The following is a 23692-nucleotide window of genomic DNA, read 5'->3' as shown; positions in this document are numbered from 1 at the left end:
CGTGAGACAATTTTAAAACAGTGCTAAAGCATTGACATTACGGGTTAGACCGTAAAAACATTAGCATGGGGTGAGGTTAACCACGTTTAACATAGCTAAAATAACCTTGCTAGAGTAGTTGAAGTGTGGTATTTTGCAATATAACAATATCTGGGCTTTGTGTGATGAATATACAGGTTACGCTGTGTATGTGTGTGTGTGTGTGTGTGTATATATACTGTGCTGTAGTAAATAAAATACAAAGACCAGTAATAATTAACAATGCTAGGGCATGCCTACAGCATAAGGCGGGTAGTCTAGTGTTCCTGCCTGCAGTATGCCAGGTGGCCCCTGTTACCCCGGGGTGGGGGGGGAAGGGAGGGGTGATAATCAAAGGAGCTCTATGTGAGTCGCTTTCGCCGCAACAGCGTATGTAGTCAAGAGAGAAACAGTTTTAGTACATATATGGCATGGGAAAAAGCTAAACTGTAGACTATGCCTATACATGAAACCATATCATGAGACTAGAGGCCGAAATAAGCAGTGCGAATGTAAGTCAAGACAAATGGCATATAATTAGTGGACGAGTGTAAAACTGCTATGTCCTTTAAACGAAATTATAGCGGAAGTAACGACCGTTTATGAGGAAGAAAAATCATGAAATTTGTCAGGCAGGCATGCTTGTCATTTTAAGGTTAATAGGCAACAGGTGAAAAGTGGGTATGCCTGATGGGTGTAGTGAGTCACCATACATATCTGAGCGGCTTGTTAATCTGGTTTACATCGCTAACACGGCTTGGGTGAGCATGCATTCTGATGCTACTGCAAATTTTTATAACAGTTAAACAGAGAACATATTGCTGGCCTGTCAACATTAACCCCCTAGGAGGCGCCTTTTGGAGTGGAAGGGAAAGGCATTATTAATCTAGGGACGAAAATTAGTATGGCGGCCATCAGGGCTGCTGGTGTCATAGCAAAAAGGAAGAGGGGAAACAAGGGTTAATACAGCCTATCAGAGGTAAGGCATTGGGGGCAAGGCAAGTGGGCAGCAGGCATGAAAAATAAAAGGAGGGAGTGAGTACTTAGCCGGAATTTCGCTTAGTAGACCGGCACTATGCCAGAGGTAAAGTCCCGGACACAATAGGCTTTGAGGCACCTAATAGCAGTAGCTGCATCAAGGTTACAGCTGACCTCACCCTGCAGTAACAATGTAATATTATGATCTTAGAGTCAATGCTGCAGGGGATGGTTGTTTTGCGCTGGGACGTGTTCATGTTCGTGACGTGTTCGACGCCTGTAGACGGGGTCTCGGTGGTTCCTGTGCACCTCGATCTGCCAGGCTGCAATGAGGGACAGCTGCTACTCTGCTTTGTCTCATCAGAGTGTATGACCTTCCCGACCGCAGACGCAGCATCTCCCGGGATCCGCTTCTCTTGCTGCAGGCTTCTCCATGCTTTCTGCCTTGTTTTGGTGCCGCTCTCAAACGGGTGCCGTTGGGGTCGGATAGCTGGGTCGTGCGGTCGGTACAGGGTTATCCCTGGTGCGGCGGGTACTTGTGGGATTCTCCTGCTTAATTTCTGCAATCCCCACCGCTTTGCTGTTTTGCGTGTGCGAGGTGCGTGTCAGGTCCTCTCCCGCCATCTTGCGAGTTTGTTTTCTGCTGGAGTTGCTGTCTTTTGCTGTGAGGCTTGTGATTGTCGAGGTAAGTGGTTTCCGGTCGTTTTTAGGGCCCCTTGATGCAGTTTGAGCTCGAGCTTGAGCTAAAAATCTGCAAAGATTTGGTCCAGATTGGACCTTGGGTTGTGTTGTGCTTCACGGCTGCTTAGGGCCTGCGTGGTAGCCGCCATCTTAGATTGGCCCCAAGGCTCTCTGGTTAGCCTTCCCAGGGTTTCTGCCGTGTTGGAAAGGGCTCTCTGGGGTGGACCGGGATCACCCCCGCCGGTCCGGGGGGAGGGGGTTGCGGGGTACCCGTTTGTAGCAGCCGGTCCCAGGGGAGCCCCAGGCTGGGAGGTCGGCCGCCTTTCCCAGTCGGTATCCACCGGGTCGTTTGCCCTCGTGGGTATTGCTGACTGTCGGGTGTCCACTTACGGGCCGCATCACCGGTTCACCACGGGGATTGATATCGGGATAGTCGCTTGAAATCTTGCTTTTGTGTGTTTTATGGGAAAGAAATTACGTTTTGGCAGAGTCTGGTGTGGAGCTCTAGCTCGGCACGTCTTCCCTCCATAGCAGTCAGGCCCGCCCCCAATCTGGACATTTTAAACTGCACATTTTAATGGTTTAGTAAAGACAAGTTAGGAACATCATGATACATCGCAAGACCTGCGTAGGAACATTGAGTTAGTACGGTTATGGCTGTGATTGAAAATGTCTTAAACAAGTTAACAATAATAAAAGTCTAGATCTGCAGTGTGTAGTAGACAAATCTGATGCGTCTCAGGGTGTGCACCTGACAGTGTGAATTAATGAGGCTGTGTGATGTAGGGAAACATCCCGAATTGTTAGGTCAATTACAACAAGAGGGCAGGTTGTGGCTGTGGGGACTGGATGTCAGGTCTTGGCCGGCCGTCATTTTGTGGCTCTAGGGCTTTGGCAATAATGTCACTATATTCCGTGTTTCTTTGGGGACCCCAGCCTGGGATTTGAGGGATTTCCTCACCATGTTGTGGTCGGTGAGCAGGGGGGCCTCTCGGGTGTCACTTGTACCTCGTGTGCGAGCTTTGAGTACTGTTCCAGGCGTTACATCAGGATCTCCGCCGGTGAGAGCGCGAGGTAGGCCCGTGTTTTACGTCGGGTTTTCCTGCCCTTCTGTGTGTACAAAGGCATCAGTGTATAGCCTGTGGTGCCGGGGTTAAAAGGCACTTTTGTGTGTGTATGTCTGGGACCCACTGGATGGTAGCAGAATATACAGCTGTTCTTTGGAGCAATGGAGGGTTGTGTCCATGCAGTTCAGCAGCTAGGCTCCGCCCCCCAGAGAGTCCTTTCTTAAAGTAAGCTTGGACCACTGGGCCTATTTTATACAGAAGTCCACTCTACGTAAATGATTTCATCTGAAATTTATGCATCTTCCAGAAATCATGTCCTATATTAAAAACAACCAACAAAAAGGCAAACACTATCTCCAAATTTCTAGACAAACTGGGATTCAGAGTAATGTCTGAATAATGGATATACATGATATAACAAACATTCTACTTCTCCAAGTCACAACTAAAATGTGTGTGTGCTGTACAGGTACCTGAATGTTAAAATGAAACAGGTGTGTGTACACCACTGATGCAAAACCATGCAAATGAAGATCCAGCGCACACAGTTACTTTGTTGTAACATTGCAAGCTGTAGAGTCTCACTATTGCTTTAACCCCTTAAGGACACATGACGTGTGACATGTCATGATTCCCTTTTATTCCAGAAGTTTGGTCCTTAAGGGGTTAAAATGGTTAATCACTGTGTAATTTATATTGCCCAAGTGTGGGAGTGCAGGCAATATTATACTGATCGTTCTCCCCAGTTTCGCAAGCTTGCAAATCTATCATTATTTTGGTGACTGGTTAGTGTTGCAGAAAACTGCATAAACAGTGTAAATGTGTAGACGGGGCCGGTGCAAGGATTTTTGCCGCCCCATATGACATCACAATGCCCCACCCATATGATCTGCCATGTTAACTAACACAGTGCTGCAGTGCCGCCGTGTTTACATTAAAAGGCCTGCAGGGACAGGCTATAGACACCAGAACCACTACATTAAGCTGCAGTGCTTCTGGGGACTACAGTGTTTCTTTAGTGTGAGGTAAATTAGAGATTAGTGCCACGAATAATATACTAGATTGCCTACTTACAACCAGATGAGGATGATGATGGGCTCTAGCTGCAGTCTGGCTCCACTGGTCTGGTGTAGAACAGGCTCTCTGGAGGCTGTTTGTAACTGTGGTCACAAAAAATCAATGTTCTGGGAGAACGGGAAGCAGCTCCATTTTTTTTTTTTTTAACTCCCTTTACACAGCTCAAGGTCTGGGTCCCAGGGTCCACCTTCATGTTCCACCAATGAATTTGTTCACAGGAGGTGGAATAGGGGATGTCCTGATATGTGTGTAAGGAATGCATTGTGTTTGTATGTGTAAGGGCTGCAAGGTGTGTTTCTGTGTATGTATTGGATGCAGTGTGTGTGTGTGTGTGTGTGTGTGTGTGTAAGGGTTGCATTGCTTGTGTGTAATGCATTTTGTGTTTTTCTGTGTGCAAGGGGTGCATTGTGTGTGTGTGTGTGTGTGTGTGATGGATGTCAATCACTCCCCCCTCCCTTGTCACTCTCTTCTCTCCCCCCCCCCTCCCTTGTCACTCTCGTCTCCCCCCTCCCTTGTCACTCTGCTATGTTCTCAGCTGCAGTGTTTAAAACTAGGGGTCCTGGCACCCAGACCACCATTGAGCTGAAATGGTCTGGGTTTCTATAGTGGTCCTTTAAATTTTATTTTAGAATAATAAAGCCTGTTTGTTTTTTTTAGATTTGACAGAAAACCTCCCAGAATCCTTAATGTTACAGGTACACTCTAATAATGCATACCTGCGTAAAGAAGGTGAGAACCCCCCCCACTGGTAAATGTTCTGCTGCTTCCTGTGAAACTCACTACAATTAAATTGCAGATTGTCTTGACATTCACACCAGTCCGCTTGTACCTTAACAGTGTGACTGGCAGACCGGCGTTAAATCCTTTGTAAATCTCTAAACTAGGGTAATCTTTTTCAGACAGAATCTTGAATTCCCGCTCGGTAAGATTTTATAGGGAAAAGAGGACGCTAATACTATATCATCATATTTAAACCATAGCAGGAATCTAGGAGATACAAGCGGATGATGTCCTTGATTTAGATCGGTGGATTTGTTCTATCATATGGCCTTGTTACAGGAATTGGCCCTTTGCCCCTAATTAGCGAAAACTACTGCTGGACATTCTGCTCCATTGACCTTAAAGGGCAGCTAGACGTTAACAAAGCGCATTCTTCAGATTGTATTCTAAAGACTTACATGCTTCTGCTGCTACGGTGAGGTTACTGGAGATGTAGCCTTTTAATAAACACTGACATCACAAAATAAAGCCATCCATGTTGGTGTGGGCTAGAAACGTGTGAAACTGCACGCATGGTTAAGTTAAATGACAACATGCATCATTCCAAAGAAATCACAAGCTGTTGTAAACCTTCCAGTACAGACAGCCATTATAAATAGGATTCTGGCAATACATATGTAGCAGAACAGATCTAATACATGCAGTGCACAATGAGTCATTGGCAACACAGTTTCAAGTAAAATATGTCCGATTTGACAGACGGCAATATGGCAACGATTTAAGAATCAGATCGCTGGCTGCCAAGCATACGGTAACTTCAGAAAACACGCCAAGTTAACAGGTGTAGTGACCGCCAGGAACACGGGGAAAAAATACAGGAATTTCATAGGGCTTCCTCTTGGGGAACACAATAAATCCTGCCACATAACGTGTTACTTGCATGATAAAATGTACACAATATGTACTCCCTTCACCAGCCAAAAATATATCCTATGCATTGCTGACGTCACGTAATATTAAAATAAAAACCACATGTCTGGGGGACAAAACAATAACGGACTGGTATTCTCTAAATAGAAATTGTATTTTACCTATACAGTGATCAACCACATAATTTAAAACCACTGACATGTGAAGTAAATAACATTGATTATATCGTTACAATGGCACCTATCAAGAGTATATTGGGCAGTGAACAGTCAGTTCTTGAATTTCTTGTGTTGAAAAATTGGCAAGTGAAAAGATCAGTGTACCCTGCCACACTGCAAACCTTGCTCAGGAATGGTTTGAGGAACATGACCGTTCAAGGTGTTGCCTTGGCCTCCACATTCCCCAGATCTGTCGGATGTGCTGGAACAACTAATCCAATCCATGGAAGTACCACCTCGCAGGACTTAAAGGATCTGCTGCTAATGTCTTGGGGCCAGATACCACAGGACACGTTCCTAGGTCTTGTGCAGTCCATGCCTTGACACCTCAGAGCTGTTTGGGCAGCACAATGGGACCTGTACAATATTAACCAGGTGGTTTTAATGTCCAGTGTATATGGTGCTAGTAGTCGCTATGAAATTTATATATTGGAATAAAATCTCTGTGAACTGAACTTTAATTACACAATCTGCTCCTGCAGGGTCTAGCTGGATATTAACAGAGCAGGAGATAAGAAATATAAATTAATCAGGATTTGCAGTAAAGGAAGTGTAAACCTTAGATCTCTCGTTACAGGAAGTGTTAGGAAGGCTGAGCATGTTACATTCAGGTAGAGAATTGAGCAGTGAGACTGCGGGGGCATGATCTATACACCAAAACTGCTTCATGAAGTTAGTCAATTTGGTGATGATGGTGTGTTTTTTTTTTTTTTTTTTTAAAAGGTTAAAAGCCAAATTGAAAACAATTGAAATTTTCAAACTAAGGAAAACACACTCACTCTCTAAAGTATTTAGCCAAATCTCGTTCCTGGTCTGCGGCTGTCCACATCTGATTATTAATGGGATGCCGGCATGCAACCAAAAGGCTGTGTTTTAATGAAGGATGCATGATGCAAAGATGAGCTGTGATTTTGTGAAATAGATATGGCTATATAGATATTATTTTTCTGCCTGTATGGTATCTATAAGGATTTCTTAATGGGCTTTATACCCAAGCACAAATGAGGGCTGCGTTTCATTCTTTCAGACTGTTAACGTTATTTATGTTCGTTGCGACGAGCTTTCTTTTATTTTTATTCTGATGGACGCTGAAAGAGTAACTTTTCTGGCTTATGCCTCTTTAGCATTAAACTCTTTTTTTTTTTTTAAATCATGTGAGTGTATCTGATTTGGTCCAGTTTTATCCCTGTGATGGCTGATGGGAGTTCTCTGAGCTAGGATTTACAGTATATAGCATTGTTTTGCATTGTCACTGCCTCTGACGGACGAGCACTCAAGGAGAGTCCAAGGTCACTGCACCTGCCTATGCTCTCAGTGCATTCTCTGTGGCCAGAATCGGCTCTGATGCCCCGGGGCACCTCTCACAACTGAGCAGATGGACTGTGCTGAATCCAGCCAGTATAGGACATTATTAGAAACTATACAGGCAGACGGTTTTCCAAGGGCATGGCTTAAAATTCTAGCTACACGTCTGGTGTCATGTAAAAATGTTACTGTGATTGCTTCCTATAATACGCACAAGTGACCTGGCCAGGAGCTAACTAAATTCTTCTGGAGTGCACAGCAAAGTGGAGAATCCGACTTTTAAAACCTGTTCCTAGTAGAGCATTTTATTTGTTCTGGTCATTGCTCCGTGTCTAGCACATAAATATTTTGTATGTAGAAAGGCTCACTCTGTATACTGTAACTTTATCTCCCTATCACTGCAACCATTCTTTAAAAACTAATTAGACTTAATACCAGATTAATTTTTTTGTTTTTGCTTTCAATCCGCTGCCTGGAATACTCTTTCTGGCTTGCAAAAGCCGTTTTGTGCCTGGTATTATCACGACACACCACACACTAACCCCAGACAGACACTGGGGACAGACGGTACAATATACGTCTGATGTAATGGGATAGTGAGGCAGCCATTTGCTAAACAGATAAATGTGGAATATAGCTCAAATCAACCAGTGGTTGTCAAAGCCTGATCTAAATGTTGTCTATTGAATGGACAATGTTCTTCTTGATATTGTAAGCCCTCCTGGCTGAGGCCAGAAAACGGGTGCAACAATAAAAGCAATACATAGCCTTCAATACTCATACAGGTAAGTGTAGTCCCTACATGTACCTGCACAAAATTTAACACTATGGCTTAGTGCCGCACTGTTCTAATTCACCCTGGGTGGCTTACAGTTTGCTTAATGGTACCAGGCCTCCTCCGCTACGCCTCGGGCCACCTAGCCCCCTCTCCCACTTCAGGTCCGAGGTTGGTCTATCCCACGCGGTTTTCTCCTCACCCTCTTTATAGCTCGGGAAGAGGGATTGACATGCCCCCTCAAATGCATTGGGCTACTATTATCAATGTCAAAAGTAGTGGAGGTGTGGGAGATTTTCGCGCTGAGAGGGTAGTGGATGCATGGAATAGCCTTCCAGCTGAAGTGGTAGAGGTTAACACAGTAAAGGAGTTTAAGCATGTGTGGATAAGCATAAGGCTATCCTAATTATAAGATAAGGCCAGGGGCAGACTAGATGGGCCGAATGGTTCTTATCTGCCGTCACATTCTAAGTTGAAGTGCGGATAGTTTGATCTGTACTATTTTCCTCTGGTATGCTGGAATATTGGCTGGGAAGTCCAAGAGTAAATATGACAATGGGATAAATAGCAATAGACTTACTATCACAAGGGAAATAGAGTCTAACCGCATTCCAAAAACTTTTGATGAGATCACATTTCCACCATATGTGGAGCATCATCCCCCCTCTGGGTTGCAACACCAACACATCAGGGATGAAGTGTTCTAGAGCTTGTGTAGCTTGGTTGGTACCATGTACCTGCGGTGCTGCTCAAAGTGTGCTGAGAACTTTACCAACCCATGTGTAGCGTTGACTATAGTTTTCAATTTTTTGGGGGCGTTGGCCTACATCCTAATTCTTGTTCCCAGTGGAGGGCAGGGTTTGATTCAGCGAAGAAAATATACTTTGATAAGTGTTGGTAACTCCTAGATAGAGGTTTCCATTGGGGTGGCAACCTTTTAAGGTACTTGTGGAGGGATTCAGTGGGCTATTTATTGTTCATGCACTGTCTATGCAAATAGGAACATAACTAAATGTATGAGCATTGTGATGTATGGGCCAGGTCGAAATTTGTCCTTAAGGTCTCAGAAGGGTGAAGTTGATCCTCTTGAGACACGTGGTACCACTATTGTGCCAGGATTTAGCACTAAAGATCAGTATAATATACAGAAGTGCTAGTATAGGCATTGCTAATGAGTTGTCGAAGGGGTTGGCAAGTTTTATTTTGTGTTTGTCCCACACTGCTAGGAACAGCACTGTTACAGATGGGATTGTCTTTAGTTAGGTCTTGTGGCTGTGGGTAGCCATAGAAGGTTGTTTATCCTATGTGAAGTGCTTTATTTTCCAAATCAACCCATTGGGGGTTTGAGCTACATGAGGCAGTGATGTTACCAATATCGAGGCCTTGTAGTAAGTCTGAAGATTTGGGACCGCCAGTCCACCTACTTTGGTCGGAGCTCTCAAGCTTTTGGCTAAACTTGGTTTGTGGTACGCCCAAATGAAGTCCAATCGGTCTTTGTAGGCAGTCTTAAAAAAACAAAAAAAAATCCTGAATTCGGTGCGTGTATGGGGAGTGCGGAATAAGTACTTAAGTCTAGGCATTTTGAAAGCTAGTATACGTTCCGTCCATGCTAGGAATAGTGCTTTCCATTGTCTCATAAGTTGTGAACAATGTTTCTGCACCTTGATATGATTGACTGCAAACATGTCGGCAGGGTTTTTAGTTATGGTAAGACCTAAGTTTTTGATGGTCTCCATTCTCCACTCAAAGGGGAATGTATGCTTAATGCCTATATATTGGTCGTGTTGAGCGTAATGGGGAAACCTTGCCGTAAGTGTGAATGAGATGCATTAACCTCTGTAGGGACTGCTGTGGGTGTGTGATGTACAAGAGGATGTTGTCAGGAAAAGCACTGACCTGAGTTTCTTTACCTTGTATTTCAACTCCTCTAGTGTCTGTGTCTGTCCTAATACCAAATGCCAACACATAGAGGGGACAGGGAGTGTAGGGAATAGGAACCCCTGTTGGACCTGTGCCGTTGGGAGTAGAGTATCTGCAAGCTTTAAGTTGTAGGTGGCCAAAATTTAATCTTTCTTGAAGCTTTTCTGCCAGAGTTATGCGCTTCAGCAAACTCATTAATGCATTCTTCTATGTGGGAAATCATCTGGGCGATTTTTTTTTTTTTTTTTTTTTTTATTATATCTCCCTGTGCCGTCAGTGTCTGGATTTGACTGGAGATGGTGGCCTGCATGGAGGTGGAGAATTCCATCACCCTTCTTCCGTGTAGGAGCTTAGTGATGCTGGTGGTTAGGGTGAGTCGCCGCCATCTTTGCTCGGGTTGAGGCCTTCCTTGGCTTTCAATGCCTAGGCTCTCGCCAAGAAGAAGGCTGCTCTATTAGCTTTGGCAGCTTTGAGTTTGCTTCTTTGGGACATCGTGGCCCTCTGTGTGGCATTGTTGATAACTTATGCTAAGTACTCCGATTATAGCAGGTTCTAATGCCGCTCTTCGTACTGGAGATTCACGGCTATGCGACCATTCATGCTCATGCCACTAGGAGTGTTCTCTGCATGGTGTGCTGGTGGGTGGAGTAAAAGAAGATGGGTCAGTGATGCATTCTCTCCCTCCCCCTTTTGCCTAACAAGCTGCCTGTTTATGGACCCCAATGTTAGTAGAGGGGGTGGGGGGTTAAGATGTGAAATGCATGTGGACAGTTCTTGCAAGATACTGATTTTTATTTATAAGAACTGTAGAATATTACCCTGCTTTATACAAAGAGTTGAAGAAACTACAATCTACAATTCATGTGGTGTTCTTGGCCTGGAGTTACAAGCAGAGCCATCCTTTGGCCTAATGTGACACATTGGAGGCCAACTTATTCTAATTTAATATACACAATGTTTTTCATTTACTGGCATTTCTTTATGCATTGTATAAATAATTCTTTAAATAAATACAAATATAAAAATGTATTCAATTTATGTGAGTGCTTAACAAACCAGGTATTGGCTAAACCATATCAGCCAATCCTAGTGTTTTTATTACTAGTTCAGCACTTGGCAGCAAAAACACGAGCTAAACTGCAGAGTAAGCTGACCGAAGCCAGTGTGTCCTCCTATCCTGTCCTATGTATTCCACTCCCTGCCCTCACTAGTGTGCCATTTACCAGGCCTATATGTGTCATTTGTCACCCTCCTATCAGGGATGCGTGTGCTGTCCCTGTGACGGCAGGGCCTCTATCATGGGCAGGGGTGCATATCCTGTCGCCGACGGCAGGGCCTCTAGCTGCTGTGCTCCCCGCAATTTGTCACGGCTGCACACATTATGAGTTTGTGCCTTGTGCCATCACACAGGTCGCACTCTCCGAAGGTCCGCTCTGGCTACAATCTTCCAGAATAAATCCAAGAACAGAGTACCAGTAATGCTGATGAGCCGAGTGTCAGAAAACTCTGCAACTTTCCCTCTCTGCACAGAAACCTGTAAACTTGTCCTTTTGTTTCCTGTAAATGAAATTATAGACTATTCTGCTTCAGCGACGAGCAGAATTGACTTTCTCCCCAGGAGCGCTTTCATTTCCTTGAGTTCCTTCTGACGGCTGTGTGGAGAATGCACCAACCTGCCCATTAGCAACTTAAAGTCAAGGTGTATGATACAGGCCTTTCTGACACCCACCCCACCTCCCGCCCCCAGTACCACTCACTTAAAATGCTCGCCAGCACTAAAAGCTGTCGACTTTATTGCCTTTGCATACTCACTTTTCCCAGCACAGGCAGAATGACACTTAAGATATATCTGCATTCACTTTATTCTACTTTCTGGATAGTTATTGCAGTTGTGGTGGGGGGTGTTGGTGGCGGCACTTGATTATCATGATTGTGGTTACATCTTTTTGTTTGTAAATAGCTTACCATTTTAACCCCTTAAGGACACGTGACATGTGTGACATGTCAGGATTCCCTTTTATTCCAGAAGTTTGGTCCTTAAGGGGTTAAAGCACCGTGATAATCTTGGCGCTTTATTGATGATGTAAGTAAGGTGAAACCCGCAGTAGTTTTTATAGCAAACGTAGACATTGTTGTGGTGGTTCTTTCAACCACTAAATAAACTTTATAAATTAATGTTTAACCTTGTGGATGTTCCTTGAGAGCCTCTTAACATTAACTTTTTGAACATTTTGGTTGAGATTTTTTAGTGTCATGTTCTGAAAAATGGTACAAAGTACTGAGCGTTCAGCAACCGCCATGGAAACAGGGAAACCAGCAGGTCCAGTCCATTTGTGACCCTGCGTTCTCCGGAAATGTGGTTTCCGCATAGGAATACATTGAAAACCAATTAATCCGTTCCAGAGATCAGAAAAAGACACTGTATCATAAAGGGTAATCATTTCTAACATCTTTTTGTAAAACCATTTCCCTTTAACGTTTGCAGACAGCTTTTTAGTCGGTAGTCCTGTTATGCAATTTCCATTGATGCGCACTGCAATCCCGCTATGAAGAAATCAGGAGACCAGCATGGGGCTGCTTAGTAACAGCACAAAAACCAAGAGATCACGCCATAGACAAAGCCTCCAGCACCGCTTTCTCTAACCCCTCTGCTTGCATTTATTTTGGCAGTGTTTTAACTTCAGACCAGGGAGACAGAACCAGCGATCTTGGTTAGAAGTAGTGAGCATACTGCCTGTTGGTAGGAAAATGGCTAGATTAAACCGAGGGTTGCTCGCCTTGGCAACCTCATGTTTCTGAATAACTTTATCTATGACTCTTGCTCAGCCTTGTGTCAAAGAGAATATCCATTAATGCTATAGGTTGTCCCCCTCTTTTGTTGCTTTGCACGCGTTGAGATTGCTCGTCCATGTAGGGATGACTTGCTTTTGGAATCTGTATGCCAAGATTAAAAGAATCTCAATAGTGCCGCTGTTGCACTGCAATATCCCATAATGCTCTGTTAATATCAGAATTCTGGGAGTTGTAGTGCAGCAACTGCTGACTGTGTTTTCTGATAAACCTGTCTGTAGGCTGCAGTTTATAAGTATTACACTAAAAGGTTCTGAGCAGTTGTAGTGAATGTTTAGTGTATATAGGTATAATCCCTTATCGACCAATGCTCTACTATGGGGCCCTCACGTGCGCGTTCCTAAGATACTTTTGCCGGTATGTGTTGACCCACTCGTTTAGCATAGTGTGTTCCCATCTTGGAATAGATGGCTCTGAAATCTCATGGTTTAACAATCCTCCCAGAATGCCAAGCTGAAAATGTGCACACACAGGACAACCATTAAATGGTTGTTACCCTCTCCTGGTTTACCAGATTATAGTGAAAACATGCCATACTCTGGTATTGCTTCCATTGAGCCCTACAGGTACTGTGCGTGACACTCTGTGACTGCCAGGAATCTAGAGGGCAAGAGAATGGGTTTAAAAAAAAAAAGTAAAAAAAAAAGTGTTTTTAGAAAATATCCTATTTTCATGAAAAAGAAGGGAAAAACCTCACAATTGCCAGCAGTACATTATTTGGAGTAACCTTGGAGTTTTATAAAAATCTGTTGTGTATAACATTGCTTTCTAGAACGTTATGTAAACAAGACACGATCACTTTGCTCTCTGTTTATTAAACAAATGCAAAATGTGATTTCAACATTTTTTTAAATTTTTTTTGGCCACTTTCAATTTTAAGAAACATAAACTGCATAGGTGCCACACAAACGTGTACATTTTGGCGTCTTGTCCTGGCAGTAAATGTGTCCCAGGAACATCTACTGGACAGATTTTAGGATGCAGGAGGGGGCTAGGTGCAAGGATCATGCATGGAGCTGCCGAGCTGTGCTCTCACCTCCTTCCCTGCAGTCAGTCAGCATGGCTCACCTTATAGGCAGACGCAGCCTGCTTCCTCACCAGCCCACTTCTGTCCTATATTGTGGCCATCATAGGTGCCCATGAAAAGTGCAAGCTGTCTGGTAGTAATTTACACATATGGTAGGCAGGATGTTAATCATGGCGAGACCTTGTAGGAGCCACCATGAGCAATTTCCCTGGCTGTATTTGCGTGATTAAAAATGACCCATCTGAGCACCTTACCTGTGCTTCAATGAAGACTGGCCACCGTCTGTACCTTTATGGGCTGTCAGGACACTAGACCATCTCCCAGTATTTTTCAGTCTAATTGACGGCAAGTCTTTTTCCAGGTGGCATTTTACAAAGTCCTATGAATCGTATCTGCAGGTTCCTCAGGAATATCCCCACTTGGTGTTTTACAAGAGTGTCCTCTTTAACCCCTTAAGGAGCAAACTGGAATAAAAGGGAATAATGACATGTCAGACATGTCATGTGTCCTTAAGGGGTTAATTCTTGCATGATGGAAATGCCTGTCACAGCTATATTACCACTGCAGCACAATGTACCCAGGGACCTACCCTCTTCAACTAAGTCTACAAAGCAGCATTCACAACAATTGCATTCATTTAAAGGAACACTCCATACACAAGAAGAACTACAGCACTTTAACCGATTTGAAAATCCTCCTTGACACAATTAAATCAATTTGTTATGCGTGATGTTTCATTTAAATGCATTCGAGTTGACTCTTAAAATGCCATTGTCTGTGATGTGTTCATTTTTATAATATTTGTAAGTGTTTTTTTTTTTTTTTTTATAGATATTTTTGATAAAATCATATTCTGTAAAACAAATTAGATGATGCATGGTAATCTAGTTACAAAGGCATTCTCCAGGGATTTTGTACATTTCATTCGTAGTACTTTCACACGGTGTTTGTGCCTTGGGCTTCACAAACAATGGCTCCCTGTTATTCTGCTACCAGGGCTGGGAATAAAGGCTGTCAAAGCAAACTCACCATTTACTGCTCTGCCACCTATCCCAATGTCCAGGCAGTGTTAGAAGGATGGAGTTCTCATGGATGAAATCATGTGTTCAGATTAGACATGTTAACTGCATGTGGATGTTAAGCAAAATTCCAATCTGCAATAAAGTCTGGGATCATGCATTTGCCAAGTCTGTGGAGTTTGTTCCTGAAACTGAAGATACATAGAGCATACTAATGTTTGGGTTCTAAAATTCCTGGACTTTCCGACTGTGAGAGTGCAACTGTCTAATAATGCGTCTGATTTGAAGTAGGTGTCAGTATCGGTGAATCTCTTGTTCTAGTTAAGGTAACCTCGAGACTAGTGATGCCCTGAACGGTTCGCTGGCGAATAGTTCCCGGTGAACATAGCGCATTCGCCACGGACGGTGAACATATGTGATGTTCGGTCCGCCCCCTATTCGTTATCATTGAGTAAACTTTGACCCTGTACCTCACAGTCAGCAGACACATTCCAGCCAATCAGCAGCAGACCCTCCCTCCCAGACCCTCCCACCTCCTAGACAGCATACAATTTAGATTAATTCGGAAGCTGCATACATTTTTTTTTTTTGTGTGTTTATTATACATTATCCTCCATAGCCAGTAACCTGAGTTTGGGGGGGGACCTAATGTCCTCCCCCCTGGCCCCCACCCCTGTGTGGTGGGTGGGGGCCCTAAGCAAAAGTAAGAGGGGGAGGACCTAATCCCCTCCCCCCCCCCCCCCCCCAAAAAAAAGTATCCCCCTACCTACCACTCTCACCCTAAAAATAATGAGGAGGGGACCTTTAACTAAGAACCTGTAAAGAAAAAGAAAAAAAAACTTACCATTGGATGTTTTCTTTCTTCTAAAATCTTCTTTTCAGCCCCAAAAAATGCCAAATAAAAAAACCATAACGGATGCAATTAAAAAAAAAAAAAATCCATCTTCACCCATGGAGGGCTCTGCACCCCACCGCTCAGGGGGGAGGACATTAAGTCCCCCCCCTTATTGGTATTTAGGGCCCCCACCCACCGCTCAGGGGTGGGGGCCAGGGGGGAGGACATTAGGTCCCCCCCTTTTTAGTATTTAGGGCCCCCACCCGCCGCTCAGGGGTGGGGGCCAGGGTGGACGACATTAGGCCCCCCCCCCTTTAGTATTTAGGGCCCCCACCCGCCGGTCAGGGGGGAGGACATTAGGTCCCCCCTCATTAGTATTTAGGGCCCCCACCCACCGCTCACGGGTGGGGGCCAGGGGGGAGGACATTAGGTCCCCCCTCATTAGTATTTAGGGCCCCCACCCACCGCTCACGGGTGGGGGCCAGGGGGGAGGACATTAGGTCCCCCCCCTTATTAGTATTTAGGGCCCCCACCCGCTGCTCAGGGGTGGGGGCCAGAGGGGAGGACATTAGGTCCCCCCCCTTATACTGTGTGTAATATAGAGATACTGAGTGTAATACAGGGATACTGTGTGTAATACAGAGATGCATGCCACAGTCCGGATGTTAGTCCACTTGAAACAACTTTCCCATCACTATTGTGGCCAGAAAGAGTCCCTGTGGGTTTTAAAATTCGCCTGCCTATTGAAGTCTATGGCGGTTCGCTGGGTTCGCCCGTTCGCGAACATTTGCGGAAATTCGTGTTCGCTGTTCGCGAACCGAAAATTTTATGTTCGCAACATCACTACTCGAGACCTGTCCATTTATATATTTACGGGACTGGGTAGCTTCCTGTGATTATGCAAAAAAAGGAAAAGGGTGGCGCTAATTAACAGAAATATAGTAGAATGCAGCAAAAACACCTAAGTGTACAGTCACTTTGTAGCACTTACATATACAAGAAAATAGAAGACATAGGGTAATACGTTTTGACACTAAGTAATCTAAGTGAGAGACTTAGGAAAAACTCACAATCTTTAGAGCATTTCTGAGTTTGGCAGGATACATCAATCAGATGTGCAGGTATCTGTACTTGGTCCCTCAGGAGGTGTTTGCAGTCCTCTGTAGAGTAAATCAGGAACCAGGTAACCAGATAAAATTAAAGTAAAATGCTCTTATTGAAAATAAAAAAATTAAAATACTAAGTAGCACAACGCGTTTCGACCCAATGCAATGTGTCTTCCTCAGGTGCATGTATAGTTACAACTGCATCAGTGGGCATTTATATATGGCAAACAATTTAACAAACGATTACAGGTGTGTGACAATAATCCCTCCTTGTTCTCCTTATATGGAGTGTTTCCGGCTTGTTTCTGTCTCCTCCAATATCTAGACTTTAACATTTTTACCTTTTTAGTCTAGATTATAATTAATTTTCTATCTTTTATTGTGTTATTTCTTATTGACCTTACGTTTTCCCTTTTCCAATATGGCTCCCACATGGACTTAATACTATTATGGAGCTGCTCGGACTTGCCCCCTCCTTCCCTGATGAATTGCAGACATGAAAAAACACGCCCCTGTTCGGCTGCCGAAAGTGGCGCCTAAATGACGAAACCGGAAATGACGATTTTGGGCTATAACGAAAAACCGGAAATGACGTATCGGAATTAGTCGGTACGCATGACCATATTGAAAAGGTCAAGACGAATACACGGCAATGAAGGACAACAACGGACATATTGGAGGAGACAGAAACAAGCCGGAAACACTCCATATAAGGAGAACAAGGAGGGATTATTGTCACACACCTGTAATCGTTTGTTAAATTGTTTGCCATATATAAATGCCCACTGATGCAGTTGTAACTATACATGCACCTGAGGAAGACCCATTGCATTGGGTCGAAACGCGTTGTGCTACTTAGTATTTTATTATCTTTTTATTTTCAATAAAAGTATTTTACTTTAATTTTATCTGGTTACCTGGTTCCTGATTTACAGAGGACTGCAAACACCTCCTGAGGGGACCAAGTACAGATACCTGCACATCTGATTGATGTATCCTGCCAAACTCCGAAATGCTCTAAAGATTGTGAGGTTTTTCTAAGTCTCTCACTTACATTACTTAGTGTCAAAACGTATTACCCTATGTTGGTTTTCTGTATTCAGAGCCTAGAGATTATCTACAAAATCTGGGTAATATTGCGCAATCACCTTTCCTTCTATTTTCCTGTGATTATGGACATCCGCAATCAAACTGGTAACTTACAAGTTTGGCTCAATTACTTTATATATTTTTTTATTTATTTTTTTACACTTTAATATATCATTTCTGTTGTGGATTTAGTTTTTGGATCTTATAGGTGTCATTCTGACCTTGATCTCACACTGGGTACTACTGGTCATTCTGTGAAAATTGAGAATAAAACGAAACCTTTATATAAATATGTTCCGTCCGCAAGTGATGTGTTTAATGGACATGTCGCTATATTAACGAGTGCTTGTAATAATCCCAGTATATCCTGATGGAGAGTAGACACTCTGCACACAGTCATGCTGTAATGTTACTTACATTGATTGTGTTATTTATGTTTTCAGACAATTATGGAACAGTTTAACCCATGCCTTCGGAACTTCATCACCATGGGGAAGAACTATGAGAAAGCCTTGGCAAGTAAGTGATGTGTAAATCGGGACACCTTTTGCATGTTTTCCTGCACTGTCTGCATTTCATATCCCATAGTACATCTAGCAGAGCCCAGGCCACAATGTAACTGCTGCTGTGGAATTTCATTGTCATGGAGCATTGATACATATAGCTTTCAAAACCTCTATAACTGGAGGGGTGCCAGTCGGCATCCCCTGTTTAAATAACCATTTATTTACCAGTCTAGTAAACGTTCAGTTAAAGTGGAACGCTCAACTTCTGCGTAACTTGCAAAGACTCTCGAAGATGAGAGCTGCTGGGAGTCTGGTAACCAGGGGAAAGGTGAGGTAGAGAAAGGTGGTGAGTTCTATTTATCTGAGCCTGTCCCTAGCGCGCAGCGCCGTCCTCTTCTGCTCCCGTTGTTTCAGTTCCATGCGCTGACGTCACTGCTGTACTCTCGCGCATGAGTGAGAATACAGTATTGCCATCTATGGAGGATCCCGCAAGACGACTAGATCCTTCATAGACCGCTAATTTCCTCACAGCCGTGACTGATGTCTGGGGGATCGACACTTCTTGATGTCAGCCGCTCCTCCCAGTGTAATGAAATGTCAAGCGGAGGTAAAATGCAAAGCTGGCACTACTTTGGCTCGGAATATATTTTGACTTTGTGGAATTTTAGGGAAACTCCAACACTGTCAATATGACTGTCATAAATGTTATATCTCTGTAAAATAATTAATGAGGGGGTTGAAACTGTGCTCCACTCAGGCACAAATATTGTGAAATGATATCCAAAGACTCTCTCTTTCACCATTATTATTATTTGTAAAGCGCCAACAAGTTCTGTAGAGCTGTACAATGAGTGGACTAACAGGCAAGTATTTGTAACCAGACGAGTTGGACACACAGGGACAGAGGGAATGAGGATCTGCTCAGTGAGCTTACATTCTAGAGGGAGTGGAGTAATGTGACACAAAATGTAAGGGTAGGGTAGAAAAGTAGGTTGGTAGGATAGTGTTCATTGAGGGCTAAGTGTTTTGTTTTGAAGTTTCAGGAGAGGAATCCGGGTGCTAGAGCTTAATCAGATGTTCTAAAGTAGGTATAGGCAACCTTCGGCACTCCAGATGTTGTGGACTACATCCCCCATAATGCTTACACACATAATGCTGGCAAAGCATCATGGGGGGTGTAGTGCCGAAGGTTGCCTATGCCTGTTCTAGAGCTTTGAATGTCCCTTTTGTTTTCTGGCCGTTAAAAAAAAAAAAAAAACTTTTAAAAATGTAGAACGTGCAGGCATAAGCCATCCGGATTCAACAACCTCTTAGTCTTGGATGTAGTTCATTTTTTGCCTCACCCAGTGGATCACGATGAAGCCGATAAGGATTACACAGAGCTGGCTAATTCAAGTCGGTGTATTAAATGCATTTTGTTCAGATTAGCCTGCATCAGTCTGACCATCCCACTCTTTTTGCAGCACTGTCAGCTGCCTGGAGGATAAAGCCTTGCTCATTGAACACAGATTGTCATTTCTAATCCTTTAACCCTTACAGGGCTGCATTCACAGACCTCACTGATTGGCCTCCCTTTCATTGCTCGTGTGCTGTGCTGACATGTCCTCTCTGCCTTTCACTTCCTTACATCCTGCAGATTAAACAAACGATAACAGGGGGACATTCTCTCCGAAGTCGGCAAGCACGCTATTTAACTCCAGTGTTGGATCTTTTAAAACCTTTTTCTGTGTATTCATTAAAGTTTTTCTTTGTAGTGACATGGGCCTACATCATGTGGCATTATACTTTGGGTGTTAAAAAGTAGCCGAATTTGAGACATTTTAAACTGTATATTCTTTAAAGTTCCTGCAAACTCCTGACCGTTAACTGGTTGGTAAATCAATTCCCATTACCTCCCTTTTACTGAACAGGAAATACAGTGAGTTAAACAACCTGCAAGCTTTCACCATTCCAATAATGGCAACTCTTCTGTCTTCTCTGTGATTTCCAAGGAATCCAGTCTCTGAAAATGTGACCCATGGATTGAATAGAACTTCTCTCCGTCAGCCGTATTGGGATAGATATTCTATTTACAGCCGTATTGGGATAGATATTCTATTTACAGCCGTATTGGGATAGATATTCTATTTACAGCCGTATTGGGATAGATATTCTATTTACAGCCGTATTGGGATAGATATTCTATTTACAGCCGTATTGGGATAGATATTCGATTTACAGCCGTATTGGGATAGATATTCTATTTACAGCCGTAATGGGATAGATATTCTATTTACAGCCGTAATGGGATAGATATTCTATTTACAGCCGTATTGGGATAGATATTCTATTTACAGCCGTATTGGGATAGATATTCTATTTACAGCCGTATTGGGATAGATATTCTATTTACAGCTGTATTGGGATAGATATTTACAGCCGTATTGGGATAGATATTCTATTTACAGCCGTATTGGGATAGATATTCTATTTACAGCTGTATTGGGATAGATATTCTATTTACAGCCGTATTGGGATAGATATTCTATTTACAGCCGTAATGGGATAGATATTCTATTTACAGCCGTAATGGGATAGATATTCTATTTACAGCCGTATTGGGATAGATATTCTATTTACAGCCGTATTGGGATAGATATTCTATTTACAGCCGTATTGGGATAGATATTCTATTTACAGCCGTATTGGGATAGATATTCTATTTACAGCCGTATTGGGATAGATATTCTATTTACAGCTGTATTGGGATAGATATTCTATTTACAGCCGTATTGGGATAGATATTCTATTTACAGCCGTATTGGGATAGATATTCTATTTACAGCTGTATTGGGATAGATATTCTATTTACAGCTGTATTGGGATAGATATTCTATTTACAGCTGTATTGGGATAGATATTTACAGCCGTATTGGGATAGATATTCTATTTACAGCCGTATTGGGATAGATATTCTATTTACAGCTGTATTGGGATAGATATTCTATTTACAGCCGTAATGGGATAGATATTCTATTTACAGCCGTATTGGGATAGATATTTACAGCCGTATTGGGATAGATATTTACAGCCGTATTGGGATAGATATTCTATTTACAGCCGTATTGGGATAGATATTCTATTTACAGCCGTATTGGGATAGATATTCTATTTACAGCTGTGGTTGTAAAGTGTAGTAGTGTTATAGTTTGTGGTTCATTCAATAAAAATGAATTGGAACTGTGTACCTTAATGGGATATTTTGCTACACGGTGTGAAACATAACCTGGAACTTGTAGAATTCCTCCAAGGGCTCCGGTGTGAGCTAGTTTCATGGTGTCCGTTGCAGTACTTGCACCACCTTACCCTTTGATTTGATTTATCTGCCCACTCTTCAGCTGTGTATCCCAAACAGCAGCTCAGTTTTCTGTTTATGCAAGGCTTTGGCTTTTTGCAATGGCCCTATTTACCCCCCACCTCTAGGGCCAACCCTGTTCTAGTGACTAGCATGAAGCTCGTGAGGTCTCTCTTAAACTAAGAGCAATAAATAAATATAAAAGGCCTGGCTTTAATCATTTGTCATCTGGTACCCAAGAGTAAAATCACCCAAAGCCATGAGCTTTACATGTCTGAAAGGTAGATTTAATCTATTTCCTGTAGGAGAGAGAGAGATGTATGCAAACACTGTGACCACATCAGAAAGGTGATGTGTGTATTGTCTTCTCTTTAATAATAAAGTTCTACTGTTTTCCCCTTTCAGACTGATTTAGTTTCTGTCCCAATTTTTTTTTGTTGAGCCCCACAGGTAATCGATAAACGCTGGCCAAATGTGCCCATGTTTACTGCACTATGTGACCTCCAGTATAGTTACCATGTGTGCCTTGCTGGTCCTCTCCATCAGTGCCACACTCGCCCCTGTGCAGTTTATTCACAAATCGTCAAGTATTGAGAACTGATAACAAAATGGCAACCTTTGGTACTCCAGAAGTTGTGCACTACGTCTCCTATGACACTTTGCCAGCATTATGCGAGATGTAGTCCACAACATCTGGAATGACAAAGGTTGAGATTTCCATCCCTGTTTTAGGTGACCGTGACGAAGATGAAAAAAAACAGTGGTATTCGTAATTGTCTAGTCTCACTAGTTTGGCCTAAATGTCTTTCCCTTGTTGTGTATGAACTGGGTGCTGTGATTTCTATGTCAGTAGAGAGGGTTATAGTATCATACCTTCCAACATTTCACATGGACAAAGAGGGCCCTGCTAATTTTAGGGGTGCAGCTAGAGGTGGGGCTGTGCTAAGAAATGTTAGGTAACATACGAATATCCATATATAGAACTAAAATGGAATTTATAACGAACAATGCATGTTATTTATAGACTGATTTCTAAACACACGTATTATAGCTTAAACACCCATTACTGGGAGTATTATTGCTGTGGAGCTCTGTTATACACTCAGATGCATTACTGGGAGTATTATTGCTGTGGAGCTCTGTTATACACTCAGACACGCCAACAATATGGAGCTCCTAGAAAAGAGGGATATTAGGTTAGAAAAGAGGAGCAGAGGGATTTGGGCCCAAAATAGGAACGGTCTCTCCTAATTAGGAACACTCTGGTAGTATATAGTATAATAGTGTGTTTTTGTTTTAATTTGTAGGTGTTTGATTCATAATGAGCCCATATATTTTTTAACACTGTGTAGTTTGTGATGTTTCAGTATTCGGTCTTTGTGGGTATTTAACACTGAAATGGATTGTCTGTATTTAAATATTAATGTGAACAAATCAGTTTCTGAAAATTTGTATTAAATCTTCCTAAATGTCACCTGCCCACCCAAGAAAATAGTGACCTGCACACCCGCTAGTAAGCATCCCTTGTCACTTTGTCCTTTAGTGCTAATCACGGTGAGTAATGGTGTGATAATGTCAGACAGATTCTCTTTAATGCAACAACTTTTTGCAAAGATCCAGCAAAAATACGAGGAAATACAGATTTAAACAAAGCTTTTATAATCACTGTTTTTTTAGTTTTATAAATCCCTTGTCCCCTTGTCTCTATTGTCTGTATTGTGTTTCTATAACCTCTTCGTTGGTGAAACCTCTCTGGGACAGTAGTTATGTAAATCATTGATATCGATGCTCGCTGTATTTTGTGTTTCCATTTAGACCGTGACACACACTGTTGTCCTTTAGACCAATTTACCTTTGTCATATAGACACACATACAACATTACTTTGTAGACACGCTCTCACATACAGGGTTTTTATCACACAGATGCACACAGCTTTCTCAGACCAGGTAACCTTTTGGCACCTTATAACAATTATTGAAGATGAATGTGTGTTTATTCAGAATTCATAACTGAACAGGCTCCCTGCACTACAAACCATCAAAAGTTAAAAATCTTCCCATAATCTATTATACTATTATTAACCCCAAAAACTATGTTTGTTAGTATTATTTATCGTTATTTCTGCATTCTTACACATTTTCACATTTTTAACTGTTGTAAATAGTTGTGATCATGTTGGCAGAAAATGGTGGGTATGTATATATATATTTTTATTAGTTTAGTTTTTTTTTTGGA

General features: G+C 42.7%; 1 protein-coding gene across 6 annotated transcripts in view; it reads left to right on the top strand.

Moving 5' to 3' along the window:
* The window catches only part of BAIAP2 (BAR/IMD domain containing adaptor protein 2), a 141016-nt gene that overhangs the window by 20331 nt on the left and 96993 nt on the right, over positions 1-23692 (top strand). For all 6 annotated transcript variants that reach the window (XM_063456319.1, XM_063456318.1, XM_063456323.1 and 3 more), the window contains exon 2: positions 18059-18134. In XM_063456319.1, the coding sequence (XP_063312389.1) occupies positions 18059-18134 (76 nt within the window). The remainder of the gene's footprint in view (positions 1-18058; positions 18135-23692) is intronic.

This window comes from Pelobates fuscus, chromosome 5 (assembly GCF_036172605.1).
Source record: "Pelobates fuscus isolate aPelFus1 chromosome 5, aPelFus1.pri, whole genome shotgun sequence".
NCBI classification, from domain to species: Eukaryota; Metazoa; Chordata; class Amphibia; order Anura; family Pelobatidae; genus Pelobates; species Pelobates fuscus.
This window is presented reverse-complemented; position numbering and strand designations above follow the sequence as displayed.